Below are 22,838 nucleotides of genomic sequence, written 5' to 3' on the forward strand. Positions count from 1 at the left end.
ATAAAAATAAAAAAGACTAAAAAATAGGGCTGGGGGTATATAGCTCGGAGGTACAATGCCCTGGGTTCCATCCCCAGTAGTGAAAAAAAAAAAAAGGTCTGGGGGTGTAGCTCAGAGGTAGAATGCTTCTGGGTTCAATCCCCAGTACCAAAAAATAAAAAAAAATTAAAAATGTTGAAAAAGCAATTTATATTATTATTATTATTACTATTATATTATTTTTGGTGGTACTAGGGATGGAACCTTTCTACCTCTGGGCTACACTCCCAGACCTATTTTCATATTTTTTTATTTCGAAACAGGGTCTCTTAAGCCAGCGAGGCTGGCTTTGAACCTGCACGATCCTCCTGTCTCCATCTCCCAAGCGTGGGGTTACAAGTGTGCACCACCACGCAAGGCAGAAAAAGCAATTTAAAACAAACTTAAATACAAATCGTATTACCAAATTACACCAAAGCCACAGGGCAGAATCAAAAGTACTTTCAGATATCATCAAAGTGTGTATGTGTGTGTGTGGGGGATCTGGCACATTCGAAGCTAAACTGTCAATGGTGGTTTTGAGAGGCAGAGAGAGGCTGGGTAGAACACTAGCAGAGCCCTTGCCTGGCATGTGCGAGGCCCTAGGTTAGTCACAGCACCACCAAAAAAAGAAAGATTATTCCCCCTTATAGACGTGTAATACGCACAAGTGAAATCCCCCTAAGCCGAACGTACCTTTGTTTCACCTGCAATGGGGGCCACACTGCAAACTTTCTTGGATCGCAACGTGTTTATCACGGAGCTCTTGCCAACATTTGGATAGCCAATGAACCCGACACTGATCTGTTTCTTGTCAGTGTGCAACTGTGCAAAAAGAGAAACACACTAAATACATGCGGTCATAACTATCCCTTAGGACAAACAGGTTTTGTTATTTTGCCAACATAAAAACAGTGCAGCCGGGCGTGGTGGTGCATGCTTGTAATCCCCTTACTTGGGAGGCGGAGACAGGAGGATCGCGCAGGTTCCAAGCCAGCCTTGCTGGCTTAAGAGACCCTGTTTCCAAATAAAACATAAAATAGGTCTGGGAGTGTAGCTCAGAGGTAGATGGGTTCCATCCCCAGCACCACCAAAAAAAAAAAAAAAAAAAAAAAAAAAAAGACAGTGCAAAACTGTTAGCACAACTTGATCTCAAGTCTAGACACAGACCAGCTCCATACCACTGAAGATCTAGGTATGTACACACACTTGCTAATAGAGCAGAGGTGAGTTACTTCTTCAATATCCATACAAAATTACCCTTAAATATTTTAAGGATAATAGCATATAAGTCTGCCAGGCCTGGTGGTGCATGCCTGCAATCCCAGTACTTGGGAGGCTGAGACAGGAGGATTGAAAGTACTTAATGAGATCCTGTTTCAAAATAAAAAAGGGAAAAAAATAGCTTGCTAATCATCAGTCTAGAACATCATCCAATGATAAAATGTCTTCAACGAAAACCTTAACAGACTCATCAAATGATAATCTCATGACTTGTCCTCCTTTTATCGTAGTATTGGGTTTTTTTTTTTTTTTTTTTTTTGTGGTACTGGGTTCCTGGAAGCCCTGCTACCTCCGGGCTACACTCCCAGACTTATTTTTTTTTATTTTTAGAAACAGGGTCTCCTAAGCCAGCGTGCGCGGCTGGCTTTGAACCTGCGCGATCCTCCTGTCTCTGCCTCCTAAGCATGGGGATTACAAGCATGCACCACCACGCCTGGCAGTAGTATTGGGTATTAAACCCAGGAATATTTTGCCTCTAAACTATACCCACAGCCCTATTTTACTGTTTTGAAACTGGGTCGTGCAAGGTTACTCAGAGTCTCAGTTCATTGCTGAGAGGCTATCCTTGAACTTGTGATCTTCCTCTATTAGCTTCCCAAGTACTGGGATTACAGGCATTCACCACCATGGCTGGCTTCTCTCCTTTTCTTTGCACAATATGTTATATATTTTCACTGCCAAAAATAAACAAAAGAGGAGAAAAAAAAAGCATCCTCAAATAAACGTTTGCATAGACCACTGGGTGAAAGTCTCAAGGCAGCAGAGCTCAGCTTGTTACCAAGAAGAGGACTACATACCAGGCACAGTGGCATGCACTTGTAATCCTGGTACTTGGGAGGCTGAGACGGGGAGATCACAAGTTCGAGGCCAGCCCCAGAAACTTAGCAATCCCCTGTTTCGAAGTTAAAAATTTTAAAAGTGTGGTTGGGATATATCTTGGAGGTAGAATGCCTTGAATTCAATGCTTAGTTATCAAAAAAAAGGGAGTTACAGCTGGGTGCAGCAACACGTGCTTTTATAGTCCCAGCTACTCAAGAGGCTAGGCAGGAGGATCCTTTGAGCCTAGGAGTTTGGAGCCAGCCTGGGTGACCAAGCAAGATGAAGATAAAGAAGGTGGCTACGAATGAAGGGGACTTTTGACTAAGAACAGTAGACTGAACATACAAACTAGCCTCACTCTCCCTCCCAAAACTCTATGAGAACGAGAGCAGTGGGAATTGACACCTTTAAATCACTAGAAACAAATACATAAATACATAAAAATACATAAATACATAAAACCAAAGAGCAAGGTAGTGATGAGACCATGAAGAATACAATGTACTAGAAGCTAAAAAGTAGTATCTAACTCGGCCCACTACAAAATATAAAAGTGGCTGCAAAAGCAGAAAAACTAAAAACCACATGTTAATAATGCAAACAAATCACAAAGTGCCTGGGTGTTTGGTGGCAAATACCACTAAGAACCACTGATCCCAAGGACTGGCAGCAGGTCAGCTGAAGCAGCCGCACCTCTCCATCCCCCTCCCTTCCTTCAATAGGGACCTAACCTGTCTGTAAGGCAGGATGTCTGAAATCCTGCCTGTCTGAAAATATGTATTTTCCGAGTCATTCAAATTCTAAATATCAAGTAATGAGATCATCCAACCCCCCATTCTCACCCAGCTCCCAGAACCTTGGCAGCCAGGCCCATATATCCCCCAGAGATGGAGACTAGAAGATTTTTCTCAGAAGCCCAGAAAAAGTAGACCTACAGACACTGACATTTATAGGATGTTCTTCAACAAGATAGCTGGGTCCCTAACCAATCATAGTTCAGTGACAAAATCTATTCATACCCCCCAAACACACACACACACACACACACACACACACACACACACACACACACATTCTCTCTCTCTCTCTCTCTCTCTCTCTCTCTCTCTCTCTCTCTCTCTCTCTCTCTCTCTCATGGATGGATGGATGGATGGATGGATGGATGAATTTTTCACCATGTTGCCAAGGTGGGCCTTGAACTTATGATCCTTCTGTCTCCAGCTTCCCAAGCTGCTGATATTGCAGGTGTGCATCACTATGCCTGATTAAGGCACATTATTCTTAAATGTGAATAAAGAATCAAGAATAACTAGACATTTGAAATTTGACTATAGCAGAAAAAACAAAACTAAAAAACAAAGAAACCAGAGGTAACAGAGTCCATTTAGGGAGAGAAGACAATCTCAAAACACCACTATCATTCACATCTTCAGAGAGACAGAAGATGGTATATCTGTGAGACAAGATGTACAGGGAGTTGAGAAATCAGAGTTAAACAAAAGCTCTTATAAATTAAAAATGAATGAATAATGCCGGGCATGGTGGTGCAAACTTGTAATCCCAGTACTTGGGAGGCTGAGACTGGAGGATCGCAGTTTGCAGACAGCCTCAGCTACTTAGTAAGGCCCTTTGCAACTCAGTGACCCTGTTTCAAAAAGTAAAGACTCAAAAATAGGCCTGGGGGTATAACTTGGAGATAGAATGCCCCTGGGTTCCATCTCCAGTACCACAAAACAAAACAAACAAACCAAAAAAAAAACCAAAAAACAAAAAAAAGAATGATGTAGCCCAGCACTGCTGTCCAACAGTATAGGGAAGAGGAGGACAGGAAACATGTCTTTTATTAGAAGATAAGTAGAATTAATCAAATATGCAATTACAGGTCCAAAACATGGAGCTTTGTGACCATCTGAGAGGGAGATATGGCTCCAGGGTGACCCTGAGGAGTGTCCAACCAGGAATCTGAGCGTAGGCAGGGCTTTCTCCAGGCCAACGATGCAAACTGCATGGGCCTCGAGGGTAGAGGAGGCAGGGTAGGCCGTGAGCGCCTGGGGTGGGCACAGAGTGTGGAGAGGACGTCCATCCTCAGACAGAGGGTGGACCACCAGGTGAAAGGATGTGCAGAAAGGGAAAGAGTCCTGGTCCTGGATGGGTCAAAGGACAAGGGAGAAAACATCTCAGAATCCCTTCTAATCCAGAGGCTCTCTGCATTTTTATATCTCTAGGACACACAGAGGGAAGTAAAGATGCCAACTTCTGACATACAGTGGCAAGAGCGTGCCTCATGCAAGCTCAGAGCTACACAACTCCTAGAGAAACAGTCAGGTCTCCATACCTTTCCAAACTGCCGCAGAAGCTGGATGAATGCTCCTTTGCCAAAGGGATTGGTAAGACTTGCATGGAAAGCAAGAGTTGGATAGTCCTGGGAGAGGACAGCAACCCATCGTTTCTAAAAGGAAAGAGGAAAACAGACCAGTAAATTGTAGCTTGTTTATTTACAATATGTGGAAGAATCAGCTTGAATTACAGGACTGTGTTTCAAGTATGCTGTTGCCTAAGGAAAAATATTAGCTATAATTTTTTGCAATGTTCTTTCAAGTATGACAGTCTTAATGCTTTGTCTTTTGTCTCATAACTGCAAAACAATATCCCCAAAATGCCCCCATTGCTACTAAATGCAATTAATGGAAGACAATGTGGAGCAGGCAGAGGCTGTGGCAGCCACCTCCCTCTGAAAGACACACAATCCTGTCTGGTGGGCCTGCAGCTGCCAGAGAGTGCCCATGACTGCTGCCAACAAAGCATGCTTTACTCCTGCGACTACAAACACTTTCCAGAGTGCAACGCTTTAACTTCTTAAACCACAAAACTGATGGATGAACCGGTAACTCAAAGCGTACAGGAACTGAGTGGCCTTGATAGTCTGTTTTGGGTCAGTAGTTGTACTTACTGTGGCCCAGGTTGGAACAAGGTCACATTTGTTGAGTACAAAAATGAGATGCTTCCAAGGCTTTTCCTTTTTCAAGTAGGCCTCAATGTGAGGGGAGCGGGTACCCATTGGATCTCTAGCATCCAGAACTTGAACCACAACATCAGATGAATCTATCACCTGCACATTGAGAGGGAAATGATTTGCTATGTATAAAATGAAAGGGGGATGGCATTTATGGGAATACAGGAAGGTAGTAATATGTAGAGAAACTGCAAAACAGTCTGGTGAGAATAGTTAGTAGCCAACGACAATGCTCAGTAACCAGAATTCAGAAGTTCTTCATTCTACAAACATTTGAAACTTAACAAATTTCAAAAAAGTTAGTTTAATAAAATTCATCTTAATTAATAGCTATTATAGATTACTGAATCGCTTACTTTTTAGACTTGTACAAGTTTTTACTAATATAGGCTTTGTATAGCTTACAGAAAATGAAATGGTTTAGTTTACAGTGTGTGTGTGTGTGTGTGTGTGTGTGTGAGTGTGTGTGTGTGTGTAGTTGTATGGTATTGAGGATTGAAACTAGGGGTGTTCTACCTCTGAGCTACACCCCAGCCCTATTTTACTTTTTAATTTTGAAACAAGGTCTTGCTAGGTTGCTATGGCTGCCCTCAAAACTGAGATCCTCCTGATACCCTTCTCAGGTATGTACCACGACGCCTGGCTTAGTTCACCTTTATGGTTCTAAACGCAGCCAGTAAGAGAATGTTAGGTCAGGATTTAGGATCTATATACAAAACCTTTTCCACTATTAAGCTAGGTAAGTTGAATAAAGTATTAATCTTTTCCAGATATGAGCTCTCATTTACAGAATGAGATGGCTGGACTAAGTAATGCAAAACTTCTTATGTGGCTTTAACCACGTAAGATAAATCAAAATAAGACTACCAGATTAGCAGGCAATCTAAATATGTACAGGCAATATGTGCATGTATAGAAGGCAACTTTCATTTCTGTGTAAGTAATTGTTCAAATGCAGTCACCAAGAACCATGCAGCATGTGCACGGCTGCATCATCCCGGGTTTCTCTGCAAGGGACAGAGAACAGGATGGGCAGCAGAGTCTCTATCTGACAGAGCTTTAATATATTAAAACCAGTTTGCTCCTAAGATCATGAAAGCCAAAGGACTCAATGAGCATGTAAGAGCCTTACCTTGTAGAGCTCACCCCATATCCTTTTGGACTGCCCCTTTTTATATATCTCTTCTTGAGCTTCATTTCTAAATAAGAAAGCATCCAAAATGAGTGACTGAAGCACTGCCAAGATGTCAAGGATGGCTGAGGGCAAGCCAGCATGCCAAAGGGAAGGGTGTCAAGCCCAGTGGAGATGGACTGAAAGCAAACTGGATTTGGAAATGCCTTCACCCAGTGCCCCGACTGACAGAAGGTGGTGTACACACACAACCGATCATCACACTTTAGAAGAGACATCTGACACATGCTAGACCGTGGATGAGCCCTGAAGGCAACATTATAGTGAAATAAGCCAGACACAAAAGGACAAACACGCTCTGACTTTGCTTCTATGAGGTACCTAGACCATTAGACTCTTAAGAGACAGAAGAAGAATGGCAGTTATCAGGGGCAGGAGTGGGGAAAATGGAAATTAGTGGTATATGGGTGCAGAGTTAGTTTGGGGTGATGAAAAATTTTGAAGTGGGTGGTGATGAAGCTGTACAAGGTAGATGTACTTAATGCCACTGAACTGTGCACTTTTTTTTTTTTTTTTTTTTTTGCTGTTATTGTTGTTTTTGTGGTACTGGAGATGGAAGCCAGGGGCGTTCTATATCCAGGCTACACCTCCAAACCTATTTTATTTTTATTTGGAAACAAAGTTCACACAAAGTTGCTACGGCTGACTTCTAACTTTCAATTCTCCTCTCTCAGCTGGGATTATGAGCATGTACCACCAGACCTGGCTGAATTGTACACTTAAAAACAGTTAAAATGGTAAATTTTATGTCATGTATATTTTACCACATCAAATAAATGGGCAAAAAAATAAATAAATAAACCACACCCACATGGCTATCATTAGGCAAAATGCCACAAAAAGCCGTGGGATGATGAGAACAGCAGGATCTCCTCCACAGCCCATTTGCTATACCCCTGTGTAATGTGACTTTTTTAAAAAAGGTTTAGAGTGTTTATTTACTAGTCTTAAAGACATTTACCCAAGAGAAATAAAACATAATTTTTTCTTTCTCCCATACCTACTATACCTTTTGGAAAAGAAACAAATTCAAATTGTCAGATGACAAAATGAACTAGAAGTTCCAATAATTCTGTGTGTGCGTGTGCATGCAAGAGAGAGAGAGAGAGAGAGAACAAGAGAGAGTTAGAGTTAGTTTGTGTATTACTGGGGATTGAGCCCAGAGGCATTCTACCTTTGAGCTATATCCCCATCCCTATGAAAAAGGGTCTCATTAAATTGCTGAGGCTGAGCAGGAACCTGTGATTCTCCTGTCTCAGTCTCCCAACAACTGGGATTACAGGTGTGCACCACAACACCCTGCTAAATTCATATAATTCTAAGAATATAAATTGATGAACAGGCCTCTCTGCTGAGAGGGCAAAACCTCCACCTCATTCAAGAGAAGCGGAAGCCAGAGTGGTGGTGCATGCCTATAATCTCAGCAACTCAGGAAGCTGAGGCAGAAAGATCACAAGTTGCAGACCAGCTCAGGTAACCTAGGGAGACCTTGTCTCAAAATAAAAAACAAAAAGGGCTAGGAATATAGTTAAGTGGTAGAAAAAGATCTGAACATAAATGGGAGCTCTCTATATAGTCCAGATTTTATCTTTGGGAAATAATTAAAAGTGAGAAGAGTCAGGCATGGAGGTAATCCCAGCATTCTGGAGGCTGAGACAGGAGGATTGGGGTTTGAGGACAGCCTCAGCTACTTAGTGAGGCCCTTTGCAACTCAGTGAGCCCGTTTTAAAATAAAGAATAAAAAATAGGGCTGGGGGTGTAGCTCGGGGTAGAATGCCCCTGGGTTCCATCCCCAGTACCACATTAAAAAAAGAAGAAAATATTCTTTATATTTGGGGACGAAGAGAGATTTATCACTACCTTAATAATTTTCAACTGGGCATGGTGGCACACCTTTGTAATCCTAGTACTTGGGAGGCAGAGACTGGAGGATCACAGGTTTGAGGCCACCCCCAGCTACTTAGTGAGGCCTTCCATGGTGCAGGGTATAGCTCAGAGGTAGAGCTTGGTGTAGTACAGCAAAAAAAAAAAAAAAAATCAGCCTGGCGATGCTTAGCTAAGGAAGAAGGTAACTCCCCAGGCTTCACATGGGCAAAAGGTTTAAAGACAACATTTTGTTGCAGAGAAGCCAACAATGAGATCTGCGCAAACATCACACGTATACCTCACTCCAGTGTCTTCTGTTACCAAGTCTCGATCCTTGCCCTGGTCATAGCTCTCGGTGGACGTCTCAGCCTTTTCTATAAGAGACTCCATATCACTCGCAAACAAGTTTGGCCGCTTTCTCTGTGCCTTAGGGCCAAATGTAGTTTCAAAACTTTCAGTATCAAGAATGTGCACCTTTGAGTTCTAAAGATAAAGGAGAATTACACGTAAAAATAAGGAGAACACCGAGGAAAAGCAAAACATTAAAAACCTACCCAGGAAAGGTTTTCTGCTTTTATTTTTCCAGAGTTCAAACCACACCAAAATCTACAAGAACCATGGATTCAGTCTGGCCTAAAAGCAGAAATGTTTATTTAAATACCTTGAGCACTTGTTCTCCTAAAGTTCTATCAACTTCCTTGGAGAAATACATAAGTAATACAGAACGGGAATATGAATAGTGTGCTAAGATTTGCCAAAACTCTGCTTTATTTCATTTATCATGAACTTCAGTCAAATGTAATTAAGGCTACAATGATGAAAATTAACTTATCTTTTCTGACCATTTTTTTGAGCTTTCAAACAAGTGCATAAACTCGCCAAATTCACAGATTTTGTCAAGGACAATCATACTCAAATTTATGTTTTTTTAAACCAACTGTAAATGCCAACTTTTTCTTGGAAGTTAATTTCTTTCATGGCTAAAAGGAATCGGTTGTTTTGTATGATGCATTTTAGTTTCAGATAACATTTTTCCTAATTTAGGTAACGTTTTTATTAAATGCACATGGGAAGTCTTCAGATGAAAAACATCTAGCAAAAGTCCAAAATAATAGCTTAGATGTGATAAGAAGAACCTGATACTAACGAGAACTTGATGTGTCTGTGAAGGAGTTACAGGCACAGGAATTCTTGAAGTGGGATAAAAGTCAAAATGTGAGTTAGGATCTATCACGTAACAGTTAAGAGCCTGCAGAGAGTCTCCTGAAAAGAATCAGCCTCTTCAAGCGCTCCGCACAAACTCCCTGGGAAGCAGCAGCCAGAAGTCTCGGGATGACGGAGCAACCCCTGCTTCCCAATGTGAACGCACCTCCCATTCCAACTCTAAGGATTTTTTTGTGTGTGTGATACTGGGGGCGGAACCCAGGGGCTCTGCTACCTCTGGGCTATACTTCCAGACCTATTTTATATTTTATTTAGAAACAGGGTCTCACTAAGTTGCTGAGAGCCTCACTAAGTAGCTGAGGCTGGCTTCGAACCTGCGCGATCCTCCTGTGTGAGCCTCCCAAGCGCTGGGATTACAAGTGTGCGCCAGCACGCCCAGCTCTAAAGATCTTTAGACTACCCAACCATGCCCAGCTTTTCCAACCCATCTTAGTTTCATTTATTCTCTCCCCCTCTCACAAGGAAACTTCCTCAAACAGAAGAATTACATGCCCACTGGAACTTAGGATCTCGCGCGCGCGCGCGCGCGCGCGTGTGTGTGTGTGTGTGTGTGTGTGTGTGTGTGTCTGGAGATTGAACCCAGGGGCAGTCTACCTCCTAGCTACAGTCCCAGCCCAACTTTTTATTCTTTATTTTGAAGCAGGATCTCACTAAGTTGCGAAGAGCTTCATTAAGTAGCTGAGGTTGGCTGAGAACCCGATCCCCCTGTCTCAGCCTCCCAAGTACTGAGATTACAAAAGTGCGCCACCACACCTGGCGGAATTTAGGTTCCAATGTCACTGGATAAGATCAAGTATGACCAAAACTATCCCTGAAAATCTCTTAACCTATAAAGTACAGCATACATAATTTTGTGTCCATAAGCCTACTGCATTGTACATTTGTAAAATAAGTTATGCACTATTTTTATTGAATTGTTACAATAATACAGTAATTCTTCTTATTCTGGGGATCAAACCTGGGGTGCTTTATATCCCCAGCCCTTAAAAAAAAATTCTTCTTGTCAGATACGGTGGCACATGCCTGTAATTTCAGTACTTGGGTGGCTGAGGCGAGAGGATTACAGGTGTGAGGCCAGCACAATAACTTAGCAAGACCCTTTTTCAAAATAAAAAGTAAAGGCCGGGCGTGGTGGCGCACGCTTGTAATCCCCATGCTTGGGAGGCAGAGACAAGAGGATCGCGCTGGTTCGAAGCCAGCCTTGCTGGCTTAAGAGACCCTGTTTCCAAATAAAAAAATAGGTCTGGGAGTGTAGCCTGGAGGTAGAAGGGCTTCCAGGAACCCCAGTACCACCAAAAAAAAAAAAAAAAAAAAAAAAAAAAAAAAAAAAAAGCTCGAGGTGTAGCTCAGTGGTAGGACAAACATGGGTTCAATCCCAGTACCATACACACACAGAAAATTAAATTTAAAAACATTATTCTTAAAGCTGGGCCTGGTGGCACATGCTTATAATTCCAGCATTTGGGAGGCTGAGACAGGAGGATGGCAGTTCGAGGACAGCCTCAGCTACTTAGGTCCTTTGCAACTCAGTGAGACCCTGTTTCAAAATAAAGAATAAAAAAATAGTGCTGGGGGTGGAGCTTGGAGGTAGAGTACCAAAAAAAAAAATTATTCTTTCGATTGAAATTAGGGGCATTGTATCACTGAGCTACAACCCCAGGCCTATTTTTTTTTTTTTTTTAATTTGGAAACACAGTCTCGCTAGATTGTTGATAGTCCTACTACTTGCTGAGGCTGTCCTCGAACCTGCGATCCTCATTTCAGCCTCCCAAGTGCTGGGATTACAAGCATGTGCCACCATGCCTGGCTTAAAAACATTATTATTTTGAGGCAGGGTCTTGCTAGGTTGCCAAGGCTGGTCTCAAACTTGCAATCCTCTTCCCTCAGCCTCCCCAAGTCACTGGGCTTAAAGGCATTCACTGCTGCACCGAGCCAGAGTATAGTAATTCTAAAACACACACAGCTGAATGTGCAAAAGCTAGAGCAGATCTAATTTGATTATACTGTGCAGAATTAGATTTCATAATCTCAGAGATATCACACTGAAATAAAATAGGTATGGGTTTTCAAGGCCAAGGCAGAAAACCCACCAATTACTGTGAGTACTTTCCCACGTAAGAATCCAAGCTGACTGCTGCAACTGCAGCCCCTTCCTTCTATAGACTTGGTACCGAACAACTGGGACAGCAACAAAGCAATAAATTTGTAATAGAACCTCTCTGTTCTTCCCATAAACAGGATTCAATCGTTGGTTAGAAGATAGCTTTAGGGAGAACAGACAAAGAGAACAAGGGAAATGAGCAACTTGTCTGTGGTTCATGAATTACACTCATGTGTTTCCCTGAAAGAAAACAGCCATTCCACTAATAGGTGCCATTCTTCCAGTCCATCATGAAACAAAACATAATTGACAAAACCTGAGGCAATAACCAGGCCTTGGTTTTTATTTTGTTCTGCAAGTAAACACTTTTCTTTGAACTGTTTAATCCATGTATGCATGTCAATGTTTTCCTCCCCGCGTTCTACTGGAACCGAAGCGTATGTGCTGGCTACATTTCTGGGAATTATTATTCAATGCAAGTAAAATGTGCAGGCAAACATTAGGCGAGTCCTTTGTTCTGAGAAATTCATCCCACACCCGCCAGCTTCAGCCCTTCCTGTACTTCAGCCATCAACAACCGATGTGAACAGCACCTTTCCCTCGGCGGCAAAGAACGTCCACGTCCACGGAGCTCACGACAGCCGGGGTGTGGCAACACGGCCCCTCCCGACCCCACCCTAATTCTACACTCCCCACAGTAGGATGACATGACCACAGGAGACAAGGCTGCCCACCAAAAGCAAGCAAGAAAAACGACTCTTACTAACAGTTATTATCTACTTAGCCCTTGGCAGGTGGCGTGCCCTGTGCTCTCTACCAGCCAAGCCTTTCCAGGCAATTCATCTGCATCCCATCACCCAAGAAGGCAAATAACCTTTACGGTAGGCAGGGACGCGAAGGCTCATGGAGAACCTGACCGAGGGGACAGCCAGGGGAAGCACGCGGTTGAAATTCAGGTCTCACTTCCAAGCCTGGGCTTTGAGCCACTATGCTATTAATCTCCCCAGTAAAACCTAGGCATGAGAAGCCTAACCAAGTGAAGCCTAAGAAAGTTCACTGCGCTACTTAGTAAAGACAGAGACAGGGGAGTCAGAGAGGAATCCGCATTGGGTTTGCCTGAGAGTTTCTATTGCCAGGGATACCCTACATCTTACATGAGGCTGGATTCGATCCTGGAGAAGAGACATTGGTAACTTGCTTTGCTTCATGACAACTTTGTATGGATCCTTCATAACTGTATCCATTTCCTCTTGAAATTTTTGTAATGAAGACTGCTTAATCACACGTGTGTTTCCTGTTTTACAAATAAAGAATGTTGCCATTTAATAAATAACTTGGCTTTATTTCTGCATTCATCTTTCCACTGATACACTGAAAAGCAAGATTTTTCTCAACCATCCAAGCACCTATACATCTGTTCCTCATAGCCATTTTCAAACTTGGGGAGGGGAGGCCTCCCTGCATTCTTCCACTATGAATGAAGCCACCAAACCGGACACAGCAATGGGTTTCAATGGATTTCCACACTCAATTGCCTGACTGGATAAAACTGAAAAATCAACATCACTGAGTGAAACTAAAGTTTGACAAATGTCCTACTTCCTGCTGTTCTGGCAAAGAAATCTGGAACCCATCACAGCTGATCAGCTGGTGCAGACATGGAATCCAGAAGCTCAGAAACTCCAGTGAGAAATTCAAGGGTCATAGTTATACTTTTTAGGGTTATGAGGGCTTGAAGGAACTAGTCGATTAACTATAAAATCCATGGGTGGGCTGGATATGGTGGCGCACACTTAATAATCCTAGTACTTGGGAGGCTGAGACAAGAGGATTGCAGGTTTGCAGCCAACCTCAGCAACTTAGCGAGGCCCTATTTCAAAACAAAGAATAAAAAATAGGGCTCGGATATCACTTGGAGGTAGAACGCCCCTGGGTTCAATCCCCAGTACCGCAAAATAAATAAACGAACAAACAATCAAAAAGTAAAATTGATGCAAGGGAACAAAATGAAGCCCTAAAATAGAACCTAAGAATGGGTGCTTGATTTGTGGGAAGATGAAGAGAGCGTTCAACTAAACAGCAGCGTGGCACAGACTCAGACCCGCGCCGGCGCTTACACTGTCCTCACTATTGGTCAGGCACTGTTCCAGGCACTTTTTAATGTACTTACTCCTTCAACTGCCACAACACTTCGGAGAGGGTCCTATGTTTGTTTGTTGTTTTCCCCCCCTGTGCTACTAGAGATTGATCCCAGAGGCATTCTACCTCTAAGCTACACACACCCATTTTATGTGTACTTTGAAAGAGAGTCTCACTACTTGCTGAGATTGTCCTTGAACCTGCAATCCTCCTGCATCAGCCTCCCAAGTACCGGGCTTAGAGGCATGTGCCACCACACCTAGATGAGATGGCACTATTTTTGTTCCCATTTTAGAGATAAGAAAATTACCAAACAGGCTCATAGTCACACAAGTGGCGGTATATGACTGTAAACTTAGGTACTGTGGATCTAGAGTCCCAGTACCAAGCGGCCAAGATAAATGCCCCTCTACTGAGTCTTCTTTGACACTGTTCTTTTCTTTATTTTTGCAGCACTGGGAAATCCAACCCAGGGCCTTGTACATGCTGGGTGAGTACAATATTGCTGAGATATACCCCCAGCTCTTTCTTTCTAGTTTCTTTTTTTTGTACTGGGGATTGAACCCAGGGGGGATTCTATCTCTAAACTATACCCCTAGTCCTTTTTCTATTTTATTTGGAAAAAATAAGAATCAGGTCTCTCTAAATTGCTGAGGCTAGCCTCAAATCTGCAATCCTCTTGTCTGAGGCTCCCAAGTTTTACAGGTGAACCTCATCTCACCCTGTGACCCTCACTCAGCCCTTTCTTTGACGTTTTCCTGCGTTGCAGTTCTCAGGGGGCATCCCACCAAAAAATAGAAGATGCTGAAAGGTAGCAGCTGCATCCGCCCCCAAGGAAGGAGGTCAAACACCAGTAAACAATGACCATCACACGTCTTCCCAGTGGCTAAGAGAAAGCTTGAAAGGCCAGATGAAAGGAAGGGGGAGCTCTCAAAGGGAGCAGTTCTGCTCACTCCTGAGTGGATCGATACCATGAGCCACTATGGGAGATAAGGGCACAAACACATCGGCAAGACCACCTCTCACAAAGCAATGTCTCCAAGCAACCAGAAATTAAATTAAAAGGCCAGAAAATTCCAATTCCAAGGTCTGCGAATGCTAGTAATTAATGGTGAGCCCACTTCAAAAAGAAGAGATTTGAGCCGGGCGTGGTGGCGCACGCTTGTAAACCCCAGGCTTGGGAGGCAGACAGGAGGATCACGCTGGTTCGGAGCCAGCCTCGCTGGCTTAAGAGACCCTGTTTCCACATAAAAAAGTTAAAAAATAGGTCTGGGAGTGTATCCCGTGGGAGTGTATCCTGGAGGCAGAAGGGCTTCCAGGAACCCCAGTACCACCAAAAAAAAAAAAAAAAAAAAAAAAGGAAGAGATTTGCCAGGCGTGGTGGCGCACGCTTGTAATCCCCGCGCTTGGGAGGCGGAGACAGGAGGATCGCGCAGGTTCGAAGCCAGCTGCGCGCGCTGGCTTAAGAGACCCTGTTTCCAAATAAAAATGTAAAAAATAGGTCTGGGAGTGTAGCCCAGAGGTAGAGGGGCTTCCAGGAACCCCAGTACCACCAAAAAAAAAAAAAAAAACAAAAAAAAACACCTCCTGCCTTTTATTTACTTACTGTGGCACTTGGGGTTGAACCCAGGAGCATTCCACCTCTGAGCTATATCCCAGCCCCCTTTATTATTATTACTGTTTGTTTTCGAAACAGGGTCTTGCTAGGTTGCCGAGAATCTCGCCGAGGTTGGCCATGAACCTGTGATCCTCCTGCCTCAGCCTTCCAAGTACTGGGATCACAGGTGTGCATTAGCACGCCCAGCTCACACTCCTCCCTTTTAGACATTTTCACATTCCAGTCTTTTACATGCAACATATCTTATAAAGCAAAGTAAGAGGAGATGATACTCACCAAACCATTTAATATTTGGCTCTACTCGTGCCACTGTGCCAGAAGCCACTGTTGACTGATACTGCAGAGGTTTAATCACTTTACCACGACTGTTCCTAAATTGAGGAAATAACAGATTTGGGTTGACGACAGAAGAAAGGCAATAGCAAAGTTTGGTTTACAGAATACCCTTTCCATCAAAAGGACTTTTTTTTTTCTTTTTTGGTTTTAAATGATCATGAAATACAGATTTCAGTAAACAAAAAGTACTTCTACATTTGAAACAGATTTCCCAAAAGCCATTTAACCTCTTGCAACAGAGCACGTAATGATTTCTGCTGGATGAATAACAATTCTGATGTTTAAAAATCCGTTTACTGTTTGTTTGCTTTTTTAAAAAAAATCACATACTTGAGTTTTTTGGTAATTGTTTGAAGGCTGGTTTAAATGAATTTTAAGTAGAGAGTGATTTGTCCTGGAACTCAAAATTCTAAAACAAACTGCAAAGTAGGTGACTAAGGCAGATTAAGTTTATTGACGGTTGTGTTTTAGACACATCTTTTAGAACAGATGAAAAATCTAATTACCAAACAAATTAAGAGCAGCCAGCAAAATGCCACACTCAGCAAGTCCTCGGAGTGGAGGCTGCCTCAGCAGAACTCAGAGTTGTGCCGAGCGTCCAAGTGCCACAATGTTGTGAGCTAAAGTTTGGCGCTAAAAAACAAGTTTTCTGGCAATATTCATAACTAGTCCTATCTGCTCTGAATTTCTGTCTGATAAATAGTTAACACTGATAATCCAATGGGTCATTTGTGGAGACCAGGGCTGTGAGGAACAAGACCTCTACTTTTTGGGAGTCTATCAGTTACTATTTCATCTTCCATTACCCATAAATTTAACCAAAAATGTATGGTTTATCATAATGATACTCATATAAATAATAATTGAAAATCTACTGTTTGGGGCTATTGAGGAATGGGAATATCAAAGGCTTAATAGGGCACAAAGTCAAGGATTTCTTCTGTGTGGGTAGTACTGGGGATTGAACTCAGGGACATTCTACCTCTAGCTCCACCCAAACTCTGATTCATTCACTCTTTCTTTCTTTCTTTCTTTCCTTTTCTTTTCTTCTCTTTTCTTTGCAGTACTGGGGATAGAACCCAGGGGACTTCTACCTCTGAGCTACACCCCCAGCTCTACTTTTTATTCTTTATTTTGAAACAGGGTCTCATTAAGTTGCAGAGAGCCTTACTAAGTAGCTGAGGCTGGCCACGAACCAGGATCCTCCCATCTCAGCCTCCCAAGTACTGGGATTACAAGCATGTGCCTTCACGCCTGGCTCACAGACCTATTTATTCCTTATTTTGAAACAAGGTCTCACTAAGTTGTGGAGGGCCTAAGTAGCTGAGGCTGGGCGCGAACCACCAATCCTCCTATCTCAGCCTCACAAATACTGGGAGTACAAGAGTGCGCCACCACGCCCAGCTTCAAAGTCAAGGATCTGACACAGGGAAAAGGATGACAGTTCCTAATACTCACCTGCGCTCCTTTTGCCTGTACATGTTTAGGCGCCGGATTGTGGCCCGGTCCCTCATGTTTTGGCCTCCAGCTCCCTGTACTCGATCTAGGAATGGCAAAAGTAGACAGACCACTATTTGATTAACAAGTAAAATATGCCCACTGCTTAAAATACACCAAGAAGCTCACCCAAACTAGGCAAGCTGCAGCCTCACCACAAAATCTTTCTCCACACATTCCTCCAATAAACTATTACTCAAAGCTGCATAGTATGACAAAGCTGATCCAAACTTTGTTCTCCAATAGTATTGTGTATGACAATAATAGCTAATATTTTTGGCTAATTACAACACTGTGCTATACATTATCACAGGCATCACCTCATTTAATCTATACACTAATATAAAGAAAGATACATTATGTCCACACTGCAGGCTAAACAATCCAGGACAATGGTCAGACACCTTGCCCAAAGTGAAACAGTTTCTAATTACAGAGCCAAAATCCAAACAGAAACATTGATCACAATCTGCTCTCACCACCAAGACACCCTACCTACCTGTGTCTCAATTTAACAAATATTGAGTGCCGGGTACATGCAAGGAACCACGGAGACCAATTTTTTTTTTCTTCTTTTTGTGCGTGTGATACTGGGATAAAACCCAGGGGCTTTCTACCTCTGGGATATACTCCCAGACCTATTTTAAACTTTCTTTGGAAACACGGTCTCACTAAGTTACTGAGATCCTCACTAATTAGCTGAGGCTGGCTTCGAATCTGCGCGATCCTCCTGTCTCAGCCTCCCAAGTGCTGGGATGATAAACTTGAGCCACCACACCCAGCAGAGAACAATTTTAATACTTACTCTTTTTTTTTTTTAATTTTGTACTAGGGATTGTTGAACCAAGGGGCATTGTACCTCTGAGCTACACCTCAGCCGTATTTTATTTTTAGTTTGAAACAGAGACTCACTAGGTTGAGAGTCTCACTACTTGCTGAGGCTGTCCTCGAACCTGCAATTCTCCTGTTTCAGCCTCCCAAGAACTGGGATTACAGGTATATGTCACCATGCTCGGCTTTAATAAGTAAGTATTCTTAATGTGCTAGTTTCTTTTTGTTGTTGTTTGTTTTTTGGTGCTGGAATTGAACCCAGGGGCATGCTACGTCCAAGCTACACCTCTCAGGCCATTTTATTTTGAGACAGGGTCTCACTAAGTAGCTAAGGGTGTCCTCAAACCTGTGATCCTCCTGTCTCAGCCTCCCAAGTCCTGGTATTACAAGTGTGCACCACCATACCTGGCCACTAGTTTCTGAATTTCCTAATTAAGAACAACAATTTTAGTCTAAGCAACAGCAAAATAGGTAGCAATTCTTGGCTTCCATTTCAGAGAGAAAAAGGTAAGATTAGCCTGGCTTCTCAGTTGGGGAGCCCTTCAAGTCCGCTATCTGCTGAAGTAATATGGTAGAAAACACTGTTACCAAGTGTGGTGGCACACACTTGTAATCCCTGTACTTGGGAGGCTAAGGCAGGAGGACCACAGGTTTGCAGCCAGCTTCAGCTACTTAGTGAGGCCCTCCACAACTTATTAAGATCCTGTTTCAAAATAAAGAATAAAAAATAGAGCTGGAAGCAGAGCTCGGAGGCCCCTAGATTCAATCCCTAGGCTCCCCCCAAAAGGAAAACAAATTGTCATTACAGGATCAGCAGCTCTACCATTCACTAAGCATGCCAATTTTGACAAGCCACTTCCTCTACTTTAATTCAGTCCCACTGTGTGTGTGTGTGTGTGTGTGTGTGTGTGTCTGTGTGGCACTGGGGATTAAACCTAGCAGCATTCTACCTCCAAGCTACTCCCCCAGGCCTATTCTTTATTCTTTATTTTGAAAAAGGTCTAACCAAGTTGTGGAGGGCCTCACAAATTACTGAGGCTGGTCGCGAACTTGTGATCCTCCTTTCTCAGCCTCCCAAATACAAGTGTTACATGCGGGTGCCACCAAACCCAGCTGGCTCCATGTCTTCAAAATAAAGTTGTCATCTCTGAGGCCTTTCGGGGCCTAACATTCTCAAATTCCAGTCTACACTTACTGAATTAACTTATAATCAATCCAGGAAAAACTCAATGTCCTATTTTTACTTAGAAATAGGGTCCTGCTAAATCACTACCCATGAGCTTCAAGTCTGTGATCCTCCTCTCTGCCTCCACAGTACAGGGATTACAGGTGTGTGCCACAGCACACAGCTTCTAAGCAATACTTAAAGCTTTAAAGTCGAGTGTGGTGGCACACGCATGTAATCGATCCTAGTACTTGGGGGGCTGAAACAGGAGGATCAAAGATTTGAGACAGTCTCATCTATCTAGTACCTAGTATGGCCCTCGGCAACTTAGTGAGACCCCGTTTCAAAATAAAGAATAAAAAACAGAGCTAGGGGTGTAGCTCAGAGGTAGAATGCCCCTGGGTTCAATCCCTGGTACTGCAAACAAAAAAAAACCCACCAAAGCTTTAATCCTGAATGGAAGGGGCTCTCCAAAAGCCTATCTAGTACATCCTGAAGGTAGAACCTCGTCAAAACTTACATACCTCTCCCAAAACACCTGTATTGAAGTGATATTTATTAACCTTTAGGGTTTTCTACGCATTTTACTAGACACAGTGATTCCAAGGACCAAATCCACCATCTCATTCTCGTTTAAAAATGTTAAAACGAAGGCGGAAGGAAGGAGTGGTCAAGTGTGAAAGGCACACAGGGTTGCCCTATGCCACTTTTAATCTTTTTCTGCATCCCTCAATGGAGAGGATGCGAGGCTGCCAGAGGCCCGGGCGTTCACTTCCTCCGACTCTGGACCAGGTGACTGCACCCGGGGCCTGCCCGGTGCAAACTGTCAGACCTCCTAAGTGTCTCAAGTGACGAAGCCACCCCAAATGTTGCTGGCTCTCTCCATTCTCATCCTGTCTCTCCGCTCCGCTCGGGGTCACTCCAGGCAAAGCCACTCAGGTGCCCTCCTCTCCCTGGGCCTCCTGGGGCCCTTCCTCCAAGCTGCACCCACAAGCCCCGCCGCCCGTACCAGGGTTCGTGCTGGCCTTGGAGGGGTTGATGGTGCTCCGTCCTTTGAACTTGGGCTTCACCATCTTGCCGAGGGGATGGGGACTCGTTCAAGCTTACGTTAAATAAACAAATCCCAAACTTCCCAGGCTCGGCCGAAGTGATCCGCGCGAACCGAGCCAGACCACGAGCGCAGGAAAACGTCACTTCCGCTCGCGCCACCTCCTTCCCCGCGCGACTTCCTGCGAGCGCGCACGCGCGCCACCCGCCGCGCTCCTGGCTCCGCCCCCGCCCGGCGCTTAGAGACCGCTCAGTGCGGAGCTCCGGCCGGCTCCTCCCCTAGCAACCCCCACGCCGCTCCTCCATAGCAACCGCCGGGTAACCGCGGACTCCCGGCTTAAATAAAGAAGCTCCCCCCCTTTTTTTGTTGCGATACTGAGGATGGAACACTGGGGCTTTCTACCTACGAGCTACACCCCCAGCCCTATTTTTTATTCTTTATTTTGAAACAGGGTCTCACCGAGTTACAAAAGGTCTCACTAAATAGCTGAGGCTGTCTGCGAACTGAGAGCCTCGTGTCTCCGCCTCCTGAAAGCTGGGATTACAAGAGTGCGCCACTACGCCCGGCTCTTAATTTTTTTTTTTCCAATACTGGGTATGGAACCCAGGGGCATTCTACCTCCGAGGTATACCCTCCAGCCCTATTTTTTATTCTTTATTTTGAAACAGGGTCTCACTGAGTTGCAAAGGGCTTCACTAAGTAGCCGAGGCTGTCCTTGAACTGCGATCCTCCTGTCTCAGCCTCCCAAATGCTAGGATTACAAGCGTGCTTTACCACGCCCGGCAGAGGCAAGAGAATGGCAATTTTGAGACCAGTCTCGGTAGTTTAGGAGACCGTGGCTCAAAATAAAAAATAAAAAGAGCTGGGAGCTGGGTGTGATGGCACACACACACTTGTAACCCCAGCCTTTGGGAGGCTGAAACAGGAGGATCGCGGTTCGAAGACAGTCTCAGCTACTTAGTGAGGTCCTTTGCAACTCAGTGAGACCTAGTTTCAAAATAAAGAATTAAGCCGGGCGTGGTGGTGCACGCTTGTAATCCCAGCATTCGGGAGGCTGAGACAGGAGGATCGCAGTTCAAGGACAGCCTCAGCTTCTTAATGAAGACCTCCGCAATTTAGTGAGACCCTGTTTCAAAATAAAGAATAAAAATAGGGCAGGGGGTGAAGCTCGGAGGTCGAATGCCCCTGGATTCCATTCCCAGACCCGCAAAAATAAATAAATAAAGAAAGAAAGAATTAAAAAAATAGACCTGGGGGTGTAGCTCGGAGGTAGAATGCTCCTGGGTTCCATCCCCAGTATGGCAAGAGAGAGAGGGAGAGGGAGGGGGAGAGGTGCAGGGAGAGGGAGAGGGGGAGGGAGAGGGGGAGAGGGAGAGGGAGAAAGAGAGAGAGAGAGATGTATCTCAGTGAAAGAACTCCCCTGGGTTCAATCCCCAGCACTGAGAGAGGAGGGGTGGGGGAGAACGCTTCAGGCAAACAACATAAACTTAATTATCTTCTGAATTTGTCTTTTAAACCCTTCCAAAAGTGGCTGACCACATAGAGAAGAACATGTTATCCTCTTCCTTAAAGCTCTGGGTTGGAGATGTAGCTCAGTAGTGGAGAGCTTGCCTCCCATGCTGGAGGCCCTCAGTTCAAAACAAAAGACCTCTCTTTAGTGGTCTAATAGTTTTTCATCACAGGGAGAGACTGGGACCGAAATTCCTTGCCATCTCTACAGAATTCTGTGACCTGGCCCCTGCCTATTATCTGACCTCATTTGTGCCTCCCTCTGACATTTACACAGGATTTTCCTTCTGCCTGAATCACTCTTTCCCTGGACTTTTGCATAGCTGGTTCCTTCTGGTCATTAATTTCTCAGCTCAAATGTCACCTACTGGTAAAGGTTGCAAGAACTAGCAAACAAAAGTATAGGACACCCATATGAATTTGTTTCTTTGTATAAGTACATCCTGAATATTGCCTGGGACTTATATTAAAAAATACTCATTGCCCACCTGTAATTCAAGTTGAACTATATTTGGTTTGTATTTTACCTGGCAATCCTTCCTATTGGGACAAATCTTTCCTGTCTAAGTCAACCACCTTCCATCCTTCCACGATTACTTGGTTACATTATTTTATTGACTTCACGGCACTTGGTAACTTGCTAAAATTAACTTATTACCAAGTTTATTGGCTGCTTCTCCAAAATTAGAATGTAAACTAATTGAGAACAGCATTTTTGTAAATTTGCTCACTGCTAGGACCTCAAAACTTAGATCAAGCACCTGAAATAAAGTAAGGACTCACCAGGCATGGTGGTACACACCTGTAATTCCAGTCCTTGGGAGGCTGAATCAAGAAAATAACAGGTTTTTTTTTTTTTTTGTGGTACTGGGGTTCCTGGAAGCCCTTCTACCTCTGGGCTACACTCCCAGACCTATTTTTACATTTTTTATTTGGAAACAGGATCTCCTAAGCCAGCTTGCGCGGCTGGCTTCGAACCTGCATGATCCTCCTGTCTCTGCCTCCCAAGCGCCGGGATTACAAGCATGTGCCACCACGCCCGGCAGAAAATAACAGTTTTGAGACCAGCCTCAGCAACTTAGTGGGATCACCATCAGTAACTTAGTGCAACCCTGTTTCAAAATTTAAAAAAGATTGGGGGTGTAGCTCAGAGGCAGAATGCCCCTGGGTTCAATCCC

At 43.8% G+C, this 22,838-nt stretch overlaps 1 protein-coding gene across 1 annotated transcript in view; it reads right to left on the minus strand.

Annotated features, from left to right (window-relative positions):
- GNL2 (G protein nucleolar 2) overlaps positions 1-20,176 on the minus strand; it is a gene marked incomplete at both ends in the record, with an annotated part of 35,205 nt that extends 15,029 nt beyond the window's left edge. Inside the window, 9 exons of the mRNA XM_080690444.1 lie at positions 715-843; positions 4,457-4,570; positions 5,072-5,230; positions 6,267-6,333; positions 8,491-8,675; positions 12,672-12,811; positions 15,551-15,645; positions 17,069-17,153; positions 20,113-20,176. Coding sequence (XP_080546570.1) covers positions 715-843; positions 4,457-4,570; positions 5,072-5,230; positions 6,267-6,333; positions 8,491-8,675; positions 12,672-12,811; positions 15,551-15,645; positions 17,069-17,153; positions 20,113-20,176 — 1,038 coding nt within the window. The remainder of the gene's footprint in view (positions 1-714; positions 844-4,456; positions 4,571-5,071; positions 5,231-6,266; positions 6,334-8,490; positions 8,676-12,671; positions 12,812-15,550; positions 15,646-17,068; positions 17,154-20,112) is intronic.
- Between the last annotated feature and the right edge of the window lie 2,662 nt (positions 20,177-22,838).

Source organism: Muscardinus avellanarius, assembly GCF_963383645.1.
Source record: "Muscardinus avellanarius genome assembly, chromosome: 3".
Taxonomy (NCBI): domain Eukaryota; kingdom Metazoa; phylum Chordata; class Mammalia; order Rodentia; family Gliridae; genus Muscardinus; species Muscardinus avellanarius.